The sequence below is a fragment of the Alosa alosa genome, chromosome 16 (assembly GCF_017589495.1).
Source record: "Alosa alosa isolate M-15738 ecotype Scorff River chromosome 16, AALO_Geno_1.1, whole genome shotgun sequence".
Classification (NCBI taxonomy): Eukaryota; Metazoa; Chordata; class Actinopteri; order Clupeiformes; family Clupeidae; genus Alosa; species Alosa alosa.
The window spans coordinates 29248882-29262224 of record NC_063204.1 but is presented as its reverse complement, the minus strand read 5'-3'; the positions used below and the strand labels follow the sequence as shown (position 1 = coordinate 29262224).

Here is a 13343-nt window from a genome sequence, read left to right as displayed (position 1 = left end):
CACTTCCCCATGACAAAGACATCGTAAAACACTGAAAGTTAATATTTTGTCACTAGCAACATTCATCTGTCCTTTGTCAAGAGTCTGTAAAGCAACACAGAGGGGAATGTGAGAGTATTAAAATATGTGTTTGAGCCGGGATATCGCCATCTAGCAGGTTACATGGAAAGTGCAAACAAAACATTTTACTTTGGCCTATGACAGTGTTTCGTCAAACTTTTCAGTTTAGCAGGCAAGAGAGTGGTCAGGACCACATCAGTCCCTTTAGATTTAACTGTTAACAACCCTAGCTCAAAAAAAAAAAAAAAAGATTAGACCTACTTCTGAATAAACTAACAAATAGCCTAATCCAAAAAAAAAATAATTAGTCTACACATAGGGCCTACATTTCACTGAACCACTGTCTTTTCAAGCAGCACCGAGCAGAAACCGGAATGTTTTATTGTCTTTGCACTTTGCTTACTTAAATTGCATGTGGATTCATACTGTATGATTTAAACTGGTATATCTTACATAGACAGTGTTGACAGAACTTTGAATGTATTATGTTGTACCCTATTTCTGCTTCATAAAGTTGAACAAATACATTTGCTGGGATTCAATATCTGCGGTGCCCACTGAGTAAAACATTAAACTATGACAGTGTTTCTCAAACTATGTTTTTTTCAGTTTTATAATAGCTAAAAAAAAAAAAAAAGATTAGACCTACTTCAACAATAGCCTATAATTAGTCCACGCTGAACCACCTTGCTTATTGTCTTTGCACTTTGCTTATTGTGCTAATGTGTGGATTCATACTGTATGATTTAAACTGGATAGACAGTGTTGCAGAACTGACACATACTTTTTTTTACATACAAGTTGGTTCAATATTGCAAACAACTCATCTATATTATATTTTACCACGTCTGACTCCCCTTTACAAGTTGGGACCACCAGTGATCCCCGGACCACACTTTGAGAAACACTGGTCTACTTATCATGACAGTGGTCCAGTCAAATCTTTACTGTCTATGGTCAAATCCCAGCCGAGCTATAACTGTAGCTCGACTTACCTGTGCATGTAAACATACTGACTGACAAAAAATCAGAATGAGTAATTATAACAGACGAGTAGCCCTGTGGACACACAATATTGTTTGAAAATTGAGATGTGTGAAACACTATTTGACTCAAATTGTAATCAGAAATAATTTGTTATAAAAAAAAGACTAAAATGTGTTGACTAAAACTGACTAAGATACCTTTAGTTTTCTTTTGACTAAAACTAGACTAAAATGATTTAGAGACTTTTAGTCGACTAAAAACTTGACTAACAAAAATTATATTTGAATGACTAAATATGACAAAGACTAAAAAGGACATTTCGTCACAAGATTAAGACTAAGACTAAATTAAAAATAGGTGACAAAATTAACACTATATACTTATCCTTATTTATAAAACAAAAACAACCAGTTTCTGACTGTTGTGAAACTGAATTTGCAAGAAAAAGTCCAAGGTAACTCCTCTAACCTGTTAGCCTAATGGAACTTACTTAAAAAGCAAACTTTGTGCTCCATGCTTGAAAAGTGCTATATAAATGAATTATATTATTATTATTGTTATTTATAGAACAAAATAGAAGCTACACACACACACCATGCACACATGACATAGTCCATGAGCATGAAGCATAATTATGTCCATCATAATATGTGTGTGTGCAGTGTTTCCCATACATTGACTTATTTGTGGCGGCCCACCACAATATCAACATGACCACCACACAATGATTTGCCATGTTGTGCTAAATTGTGCTTAAATCTGGTTAGCATCATAACCACGCTGCGCTAATTTGTTAAAAACTGTTGCATTCAAGTTAGTTCTGCAGACCTACCACCACAAATCAAATAGAATTCAATTCTGTGGGAAACACTGGTGTGTGTGTGTGTGTGTGTGTGTGTGTATATATATATATATATATATATATATGATTTGCAGGTCTTACTAAAGTACTTACCAACTGTTTGCCTCTTATCACTGCCATGTGCACATTCTTCAGGGAGCCGTCGTCATCCTCAAACACTTCAGCAGACCACAGGGCACAGTTTACATGAGTCCACTCATTCTGGCCAATGTACAGGAGCCGTCCGCCCTCCTGCAACATGGATAGATCAAAGACCACCAGTTTAAATCAATAATATCTCAATGAACTGACTTAAATGGCAGAGAAATGAGTTTCCCTTAGCTCTAAATGGGTATCCATTACCTTGACATTTGACATAAAAGGGCAATTCCTACACTTTGTCACTGATAGTCTTGGCTAAATAGACATCTATAAATACATCTAAACAAACAAAGTAAATCGAGTCTAATGTATTGTCTGCTGTATAAGTTTCTTATAACTCTGAAGGTGTGAAAATGTTCTGCCTTTTGTGCTTTTCATACTGTATATGCCATGTGTTGACTTACGTTGGTATTCTCATCCCCATACTTGAGACAGAGCACACACTGCCTGTTGTCTCCTAGACCAGGTGGAGGGAGCTGCTCGGGACTGCCCTCGGGAGAGAGCTCTGAGAGGAGATAAACAACAGTCAACAAACAACAAACAAACAACTGAGGCCCAAGGATCTGAAACCATCAGCCAGGTAAAAGCACAAGAGAAACCCAACAGACCCCTGTGTCCACTGATCTTTGTGTTGAGAACCTCAACCACAAAAACCTTCTGATCTGAAATCACCTCTTACAGAAACTATTCACTTAATTCAAGAAGTTTTGCAGAGACAAGTCTGAAATACACTCAGACTGCGCATTAGGGAAGCATTTTATAATTACAGAAGTGTACACAAAAATCCACATGTGCATACAAACCCTAATCCTCTCAAACCCCACACAAACAGTACAAAAACCTCGTCATTCTGGCAGGGTTCTGAGAAGTTAAAAGCATCTCCTTAGTATGCTCACCATGGATGACGTGAGGGGGTTGGGAGGGAGGCGTGGCGGGGAAGTCCGGCTCCCCTGGGGGCTTGTGGGTCGGGGCAGGGATGATCTTCACCAGCGGAGGCCGCTCGGCACTGCTCTGCTCCATCCGGTCCTGCCACTGCGCATAATTATGATCCAGGAATGGGGGAAGCACTGCGTTGGGAAGAAGCCCGCTACTGCAAAGTGAAGCATGAAAACTTGCAGTTAGCCGATTAGAGGGCACTTTCATGGTCGGGTGAAGTTGGATATTCTCCATTTGCTATCCAGTTCCCTCTAATTTAAAGCTTCCCCCTCAGCATAATTAATGCCACAATCTCCCTGTTGTAGACTAACAGTGTGACTTCACCATTTGAAGTTTCCAAAAGACAACAAGTAATAAACCCAAAGATGTGCAGTCAGGATGGTAATGTGACAGACAGTGCAGCCTTTTCACTTTCTTTTTAAACACAGCGAGGACACCTGCGGCCCTTCTTCCTTATCATGTTTGTAGCATCACCACAAAACTGATCCTCCAAACAGCCAGGTTGACCCTATGAATATTTCACACTAACAAATTATGCGGACCCACAGTCCAACCGCAAGCCAGCCTCACAAGCTGTCAAAGTTACGCTTGAGAAACGCGACACCGCTCGTGCGGCCGCAAACAGCCCAACGGCGCTGAGCTGCCCGATCTTTCCATTGGAAATCTGATCGTGTGGCACACAAAGAGCCAGGGGCAGATGTCCAGCAGCTGAGGGTAAATCCGCATAATGCCCCCGTCATTCGCTCACGCTGCTGGGTTGGCGTGTGGCTAAGTCGGTTGTGAGCAAAACAAACAGTCTATAGTAATGGTTGATAAGGAGTAGGGCCCTTAAAGGGCGGCAGTGTGAAAAGCTCTGTAGGATTGGAGTTGTCCTGAATGTCTCTTCCATAGGGCTGCATTCAATTTGATGGAAGTCCAAGGATGAGAAGTCATATTACCATCCTGATTGTATATCTTTGAGGCGCAAAGTGGTAAAACCTGTGGTGGATATATAGAGAGACGGCTGGTCTCAGGCTAGTTATCATATTAACCTGTGGTGGATATATAGAGAGACGGCTGGTCTCAGACTAGTTATCATATTAACCTGTGGTGGATATATGGGCAGCACAGAGCATAGGCATCTTAAAATGGCTATTCCTTCACATTCTGTTGCCATTTCATTTCAAGTCATTTTTGACTGTTTTAATTTAAACTAAATAAAATTAAATATAAATAAAACCCCTTTAAAACTGATGTTGATACTTACTTTGAGCCCTTCTGTGCCTCCCAGAATCTCGACTCCTTCACCTTGAACCAGGGGAACATGCGCTCCATTTTCTGGGGGTGGGGGCAACAGAGAAAGGTAGTTAGCAGCTGAGCTAGCAAGCTCTGGGGAAAACCTCAGTGAATAGCATGCAGGCCTTGTAATTCCACCCACCCGGATGAAGAAGGCCTTGACCATGCTGTTGGCCCTCTTGTTCTCTGGTTGCCCACCGTCTGAGTTGATGGCGGTCTGTATGATCTTGACAATGTCATCACTGAACTCCAGCTGAAACAAAAGAGCAAAAGTGAACGTTTAGAAAGGCACAGCAAAGCCATACTCGGCCGTAATGTGCTTTACATAAACAAAAGCAATAGTAAATAAAAGCATAAATGTGAACATTGTTTGTTTTTTTATTTATTTATATTTCATTTTATTTAGCTGACACTTTTATCGAAAGCGACTTACAGACTACAGACACAGTCTGAACAGTCACCCGACAGCAACTAGGGGTTAGGTGCCTTGGCCAAGGGCACAGCCGTGTAGCCAGGAATCAAACCCACAACTTGCTGGCTACTGCATGCTGGCCCAGTTCCTTAACCACAACACCACAAACATCCCCACTAACTGGTTAGACTAGAGTTGTCCCCAAAGGCATGTACGGAGGCTCTATAATGTTAGTATAACATAAGGCGTGTACGGAGGCTCTATAATCTAATATAATGTAAGTATAATATAAGGCGTGTACTCAGGCTTTATAATCTAATATAATGTAAGTATAATATAAGGCGGGTACTGAGGCGTGTAATGGAGCGCTATAATCTCACCACTGATTTGTAGCGACCCAACTCCATCTTTTTCTCCACGGACTCAAGGTCTGGTGGCGAGTCAGCGTGTGGTGGAACCTCGGTCAGGACAGGTGGGTCGGGGCCTTCAGGAGAGCGACGAGAGGGCAGGCTCTCCTCTGTCTCTGGGTTCAGCTCGGGGGGCTTCATCACAGGCTGAGAGAGAGAAAGAGAGGGAGAGAGAGAGGGGAGAGGGAGGGAGGGAGAGAGAGAGAGACAAAGAGAGAGGGAGAGAAGGAGAGATAGAGAAAGAAAGAGAGGGAGCGAGAGAGAGATGGGAAAGAGAGAGAGAGAATTTTAAAAACACTAAAACTATTAACAAACATTCAAAGTATTTCCAGCCCTTCCCTTTAACTTCTTTTGACCCTGTCCAGGTGGGCTTACCTGTCTGTAGCGGAGCAGGTGCGTGGAGGTGCGGGAGTTGAGCAGGGCGGTGAGGACCTGGTGCACAGAGCTCTGGAGCTTGTTCTTCAGCGCCGTCCTCCACTCTGCAGGCTGCTTCTCCGTGCACTTGGTGCAGGTGTAGGCCACCGGCAGGTTGGGCAGGACTTCATACATCTCATCTTCACAGAGGGAAAAGAAAGAAAGAAAGAAAGAAAGAAAGAAAGAAAGAAAACTCCCTGGTAAACTTTCTGTCACATCCGCAACTACCTACACATCAGAATATCCTTGTTTTTAACAAACATGTTGTGTAGGAGGGAACTCTTACACCTAACACACACACACACACACACACACACACACACACACACACACACCCCCTTGAAGTGGAGATTTTGATCACAACAGTGCTCCTTGAGGCCTCTATATGATATTGCAGTGATTATCTGAACCGAAGGCTGTATTACCAGATTTAAAGTGCTGAAGTACTTCCTGTATTACCTGTGAGGCTTTCACATTTGGCATGCACCCAGCGCCTGCAACTCCTGCACTTCATCATCTTGCTCTCATAGTCCTCGTCATCATGGCATTTATCACAGAGGGGGCAGGAATTCCCTGCAAGGAAGCACAATTCAGAGTCAGTTTATTCTTTCATAGTCACTCACACTCTTTCTCTCTCTCCTCCAACATCTTTGTATCCGTCTCCCCACATTTTTCTCCACCTCCTCACTCTCTTTGCACCTCTCCCACTTTATTTCTCTCTCTCTCTCTCTCCCTCTCATTTATCTTTCTCCACCTCCTCCTGTCTCACACCTTTTTGTTCTCCTTTTCTCTATTTCTATTTCTCCACCTCCTGTTCTGTGTACTTGTCTCTCCGCATTCTTCTCTCTCTCTCACTCCCTTATTCACTCTTTTGCTGGCTTGTTCTGTCGCTCCCTCATTTCTTTGAACAGCATGTCCAGTCCAGTGAAATGAAATCCACACTGACCTTTAGCGACTAGTTTGGCACAGTCGTGACACAGCGAGAAGTCGTGTGACCACTGGGCGTCCCAGGCCTTGCCAGGTTTGGTGGCCCCACAGCTCTGACAGCGGACACATTTAGTGCAAATCTGAAGGGGGGAAACAGAAGGGATGAAGACCAAGCTTTTGGTTGAACTGCATTCATGGTCTACTATCCAGAAGTACATAATATGCCTTCAAGACTTTAATCCCATTTCACAGACAGACACAGTTTAGCAGCAGGTTAGCATATGTGAATCTGTGGGGAGATTGAATTGAGAGCATGAATTGGTTTCTGATTTCTCACCCAGTCGTATACAACACGCCTATACATACATTTAATCACACTTACAAAACATTTCTCTGAATGGGCATTGTTTATATCAACCTCCAAAAGGATCTATAGATGCTCTCCCGCGATCACATGACAACGAGACACACAGAGGACAAAAGGCCTGCAAGTGGCCGAGCCCATACGCACCCAGACTCTCTTTTTCTGTGTGGGTCTGGTGGGATGATTAGGGCCCAGGCATTCAGGGTGATAACTGTTCCGGCATTTGTCACACTCCAGCAGCTGCTACGGGGGAAGGGATGGGACAAACAGTGCAAAAAGACATAAGCTCGGTGAGAGAGTGACTTAAGCCTCAAGTCCTGTTGGGCCACCTTTTCAGTACCTCTGCAGGCTCTCTCTTAAGGCAACGCGGGGAGACCAGACTTCTGTGAGGGCCGTCCAAACAGGATTAGTCACAGTAGTTTTTCATTCAGAGCTGTCTAGATATGGCCACTTCAAGATGACAGGGGAGAAACAAATGCTACCACAGAAATGTTTTTGTTGAAGGAGTGGACAGCTGACTCACTCCAGAAACATGACTTTCCCATTAACGTTTTTTGTGATTACAAGTACAGTTTTCAGTGCACTTTGCTGGAGGCATTGAATGCTTTTGATTAAAGTCCTGCTTATTTTGCACACTTGCCGTGTTACTCATAAGAATGTAATGTGTACTGTACTTGGTGACTCTCAACCACAAACACAGATGGTTTCTTTTACCAAAAGGCGGCACGCTGAGAGTGACTCTTACTTTGGTGTTTTGGTGCGGGTGTCCGCAGATGTGGCAGAAGCGGCACCTCCGGCAACACCAGTTCTCCAGCTGCGCCTCTAAGGGGCGCTCCGACTCCCCCAGGCAGAAGAGATGGAAGGCCTCACAGCAAACCTGGCAGAACACAAACTGGGATGGAGGGGGGGGTTATCAGTGAGGGACTCTTGACTTCATGGGTTCCTTATTATCTCAAAGCTGTCAGCCTGCAGTCCTCTTAAGCACTTCAGTACTGACAGCTGATTTGGACAGAGCCAGAGCCACGCCTTAACCGTCTGCTGCAGTACAGAAGAGTTGGAGGCAGTGACAAATTATACACACGTCAAGAGATTCACATTAACATTTATCTGAAGAATAATTGCCTGATCTCAGTGAGTGGGTAGCGTTTTGCAGGCAGTATTTGAAAATACAACAGCTGAAATATTGATCAAGGCCCCCGGATGTCACAGAGAAGGCATGCATCCAGTCTGGGACGGGAGGGAGCGAGACAGACATGCCGTCAGAGGCCCTTATGATTTCATGCAGCAGTCGACAGAATATTCAAGCACTTTTCAGGGCTCTTGATAAATGCCACGGACTTGAGTCCTTGAATTTGTTTATCTAAAAGTCAAGTACTTTCCACACTACTTTCAAGGAGCGTAGAAAACCACTGGTCTGTTTAATTCATTGCAGTCTTTTAGGCTTTCAAGCTGGATCTAATGTGATAAACTATGAAGACTGTTTGAAGGCTTTCACTAATTCCTGATTCAAACACAGGTGCCAATCCACAAACAGCTGAACGGCTGACAAATAATACCTGAAGAACGCCTATTTGACTGTTACGGAAATGACTGCACGTCAACATACGGACTATCATATCTCTTATAAAGCTCTGATATGGACAACCAGTACACAGGGTGAGAAGACGACCAAAGGCCAATTCAGGTCAAAAAATTGTGACAAAACATGTAAACAAATCTAAATCTGGGGAGTTCCCACCGCTGGGACTACTTACAACAGCACCAATGCTGCCATGACAACGCCTTTGTTACACCACTCATTGTAACCAGGAGGAGCCATGAGAATGAAATAAGTTTCAAAATAAAAGCGATTCATTTTCTACCACGTGTGCCTGAAGAGACACATACTTGTCCTAGGGTTCATCTTTTAATGATATCATGGCCTCTACAGACACCAACTGATGGACATTCATCGTAGCGACGGAGAACTTTAATCCCTGCGCTGACCACTCGGCGGCCAGCAACGTGAGTGGCGGCCTCACCTCCACGTTCCCGCTGCTGGCGCAGAGGAAGCACAGCACACGCGGCGTGATAGGCACAGATGTGAGGACGCTCAGGCCGCCCATCTCCCACACGTTGTCGATGTCATGGCTCTCCTTGAAATCCACTCTGATGCGTCGCACTCCGTCGCAGGGCGCCGTCTGCTGCTGCTGCTCGGTCCGAACCCCAGTCGAGGGAGTGCTCAAGGAGTTTAAAGTACCGCCGTCCGGTTTAATGGCTACCTGCTTCTCCTGCTGGGGGGGGAGTGGCAAACACAGGACATCCGTTACAGTGGAAAAGTCAATAGAAACTTCCTCTTGAGACAACAACAGTGGCTCTATGAGAGGTCAGAAGACGGAGAGCAAAACTCAAACCCACCTTCTCCTTTAGTTTGGGCTTGGGCGCTGGTGCACAGCGTGCAGCGAGTTTCTTCAAGTGTTTTGTGTCGGGCCCTGAACAGGTGAAAAGGCAGAAAAAAAGAGTGGATGAGACATTAAAGCAAAGATGCTTTCACTCACATCATGATCATTCAGCTCAACAGGGTCCAGGCACAGGAGCCAGCACTGACCTGTGTCAGGCACAGGAGGCTGGGACGCTAGCTGCTGCTGGGGCTTTTTGCCATCAGAGGGGGGTTTGGCGAGCGGCTCCTTCTTGGAGTGGGGGGGGTTCTGAGGGGACCTCTGGGGGTGTCTGGCCTGGGGATTGTGACTGGGTGGGAGGCGATGGGGAAGGGTCTTTATGGCCGGACTGGGGAGACGTGGTGGCCTGCTGCTGCTGCTGCAGTTTCCGATCCTTCCTGGAGGGAGCGCTGCTGAGCGGCGGGGGCTGCTTGGACTCCTCGGGTGTGGGGGTGGAGGGTGGTGATGAGGGATCCTCCTCCTCGGATGGAGGACTTGGCTCAGGGGTCGGGGAGCAGTCATCTTCCTCCTCCTCTTCCTCCTCTTCCTCCTGCTGCTGCTGCTGCTTCAGCTTCTCCTCTGCTGCCTTGGAGGGCAGAGCATCGCTCTTCTTCTGAGAAGGGCCCTCTCTCAGCGCAGGCTTGGCCTCTGGGGCAGCTGTGCTCACCGAGTAATGCAACTCCTTTTTTTCAGACATTCTGTTCTTCTTCTTGTCCTTTTTACCTACAAACAGAAGACATTGGGGGGACAATACAGAGTTAAGACATACGAATGGATTGATGTCCAATCTTTGGATAAGAAATTAAAGAATTGGGGGATTGATAAAAGGATTGATTTTTTCCCCCGACACAGACCTTTCACTTGCTTTTGGATAAACATTTTTGAAGGCATCCACTGCAAGTTCTGGCACTTCCTCATTCTGCAATGACAGAACCAACAACAATGACTTTCCAACAACAATCACAACTACAGTCAAGAACAACAACAACACATTGCATCTATATAGAGCTTTTCAAGGCACCGAAAAGCACTTTACAGTAAAAGGGGAACCTCACAAACCACCACCAGTCACACACACACAGAAAATTAATCAATCAACTGAACAAAACAAAAACATTCATTCTGCTCCAGATCAAAGTTAATGCCTGCCCTTCTACAATCCCAGACGGAGTAAGACATGTACTGAAGGCCTGAATTAAGGAAGAAAAATATATTTAAGATATTATGATACTTTCTCCTTCAACTACACTTTGACTAGCACTTAAAACGGCTGCACTCTCATCCTCTGGTAATAGTATTGATTGATGTAGTATTGTTTGCTACCTAAGGTCTCCTCTGTACTGCAGCTTGAATGTTATTCCTCATTTTGGATAAAAGAGACTTACAAAAAAGCGTTTACTAAATGAATACATGTAAATGTTTATAAGAATCTGCAGGTCCAGGGGACCCAGACTCACTTGCAGCACTGTTTCTTGATGTTGCGTCCACCAAACTTGGGCTTGTCCAGGCAGTTGGTGCAGACGCCACAGTCCTCGGGGACCTGGCATCCAGGACACTGCCCGCAGCGCCTGGACCGCCGGCCCTTCTTGGGCTGGGCTTCGTGGATCGGCTTTTGCCTCGTCACTGGCTTAAGGGGAGGGGTCTGTGGCTCAGCCTCCTCCGAGCCTGCCACTGACGATTTGTCTGATAGCAAACAAACAAAAACAAACAATGTTGTCATGGACTGAATGGCTGCATATAGTGATAGGAGTGGAGGCATGTGCACTGTTGGTCATGTGGCTGGTGTAACGAGGGGACTGTGAGAGAGAGAGAGATGACCACTGTGTGTGTGTGTGTTGTGACAGAATCACGTTTCTGTCATGTCAAATATTTAATCCACCCAAATATATTTATTTACTTATTTTCACTACATCACACTTTTATTATATATTACTTCCTCACTATTGTCACTTAAAGTAGTTCGCTGGCTTAGTGACCTTCTAATTGACTAGTCAATCAGGTGTGGTGGAGGTCATGAGCTGGAGTCTGGCTTTAAACAAAATAGGAAGTGAGCTGTCAAACAGGCGGGGAGTTGAATGTTCAGTCAATGCGTTGTGTCGGAGGTTGTGGTAGCTCGGTGGAAGTTTGGAAGCGCTTTGATGGAAGTAAACTAAAACCTATGGACCTATTGGACTACTGGAAGTAAACTAAAATCTATGGACCTATTGGACTACTGGAAGTGAACGTGGATTTTTGGAACAGACGTGTGGATTATGAAGGTACTGTGCTATTGGATTAGTGTGAAGTGTTAGGCTACACTTTTTGCCTGGCTAATCGAGCCTATACCTCCCTAAACCTCCTCCAAAAACTTTGGTTTCAACTAGGCCTCCGTCGTTTTCATCTCTTCCTTGCTGCTCTCCTCCCGGGACACACACACGCTCATATAGGCTACACACACACACACACACACACACACACACACTTGCTTGAATTTCCCCTGGGGATCAATAAAGTATCTATCTATCTATCTATCTATCTATCTATCTATCTATCTATCTAGCCCCTCCTAGGCCGCTCGTTTTCATTTGTTTGTTTTTTGGTTATTGTTTTGTTTGTGTGAGTCACCATAGACGTAGCATTTTGTTAGATTTATTGAACTGTTGTCGACGTGGCCGACGTCCTGAACTGAATGCCATTTTGTTTAATACACTGCATCACCTGCTTGAAAACCATATGCTGTGTTGTTTCTTTTCTTGTCAACTTTAAAATGGGAAGGGTGACGTGGTCTTAATGACACGGCAGATTTAACGCTGCCTGGCGCCCAAAATAATCATTTCCTTTTCTTGTGTCAGAGACCACCGTTACAGTGTGTGTGTGTGTGTGTGTGTGTGTGTGTGTGTGTGTGTGTGTGTGTGTGAATTTGTGTGTATTTAGCTTTTGCCAGCTAGATGTTTTGGTTTTGATTTGCATTGGGAGTATATTGATTTGAGTTGGTGCATTTGCTAAAGGACTAAAAGCAAGGTAATTTTGATTGAAATTTGAATGTGTATATAGGTGATATATTTTTTTTCGAAGTAAATAGTTAAACGTATTTGTGTTTGCCTTTTGAATAATTCATGTTGGTTTGGTAATTGCTAGTGCACATGTTTAATGACTTTAAAAGTGATATTGCATGAATATTGCATATAGATTATTTATAAGGTTGATTATGCTAAAGCAGTGACCTGTATTACCTCCAGAGATACAGTTAGTGTTAAGTGCATAGTTCACACAGAATTTAATTTTGACAAGTCTTATTAGTTGAATAGGCCTACAGTATTATACTAGGTCTTAGTTGGTAGTCACTTGAGTGATATAGCCTAGTGTATTCTGTTAAGTGTGACAGGATTCATTATCTGTTTAGTACAATTTAAAACAGTGGTTATAACAGAAGTGTTTAAACATTAGTGATAATTACCTATTTATAATACTGCATTAATTAAACCTTAGAGAAAGAGATTTCTCGCAATTTAAAGAATTCGGGGAGCGCACTCCAATTAACAGCAGGAGAGGTGGGGGATGCTACATGTGTATGGACGTGTGTGTGTGTGTGTGTGTGTGTGTGGGGTAGGGTGAGAGAAACACCACTTCTATCCCATGTCTCACCATCGTTCCCCATGGAAGACAGGATCTTCTCCCTCTCCTCCCAGGGCAAGGCACTGAGGGTGGGCATGTCGTCTGGGAACACGGCCCGATGTCGGCCCAGAGCGACCGCGGCACGCCGACACACATGCTTGATGCGGGGACCGCGCACAGACGTCTCCGAGGAGTCACTCTCCTGACCCTTTCGGAAATAGCAAGCAAACAAACAAACAAACATGGTCAGGGTCAGAGATCAACACACTATGACCTCTAACTTTCCAAACACACAGTAATACAATGTAGGAAGAGACACTGCACTACAAGACAATGTAGAAAAAGCACACTTCATATCTGTGAAAGCAGCAGCATTCAGTAACCCTCCCCCATTCTGATCTCACATCAAAGACAAAGCTGAGAATTCCCCTGGTGCTGTGACACCCAACTATGGACTTTCCCAAATTTCATTTTGAACTTTTGAGAATGTATTTTATGTGATAGTGACTCATTTCATGCCTTTCGACAACACTTTTATCCTGTCTTA

At 44.3% G+C, this 13343-nt stretch overlaps 1 protein-coding gene across 1 annotated transcript in view; it reads right to left on the bottom strand.

Moving 5' to 3' along the window:
* The window catches only part of kmt2a (lysine (K)-specific methyltransferase 2A), a 41769-nt gene that overhangs the window by 15906 nt on the left and 12520 nt on the right, over positions 1-13343 (bottom strand). Inside the window, 18 exon segments of the mRNA XM_048266367.1 lie at positions 2003-2140; positions 2455-2555; positions 2947-3140; positions 4233-4303; positions 4404-4514; positions 5054-5227; positions 5456-5634; positions 5954-6067; positions 6441-6561; positions 6933-7028; positions 7531-7677; positions 8807-9058; positions 9183-9256; positions 9373-9571; positions 9573-9925; positions 10057-10121; positions 10660-10885; positions 12827-13004. Of these exon segments, the coding sequence (XP_048122324.1) occupies positions 2003-2140; positions 2455-2555; positions 2947-3140; positions 4233-4303; positions 4404-4514; positions 5054-5227; positions 5456-5634; positions 5954-6067; positions 6441-6561; positions 6933-7028; positions 7531-7677; positions 8807-9058; positions 9183-9256; positions 9373-9571; positions 9573-9925; positions 10057-10121; positions 10660-10885; positions 12827-13004 (2793 nt within the window).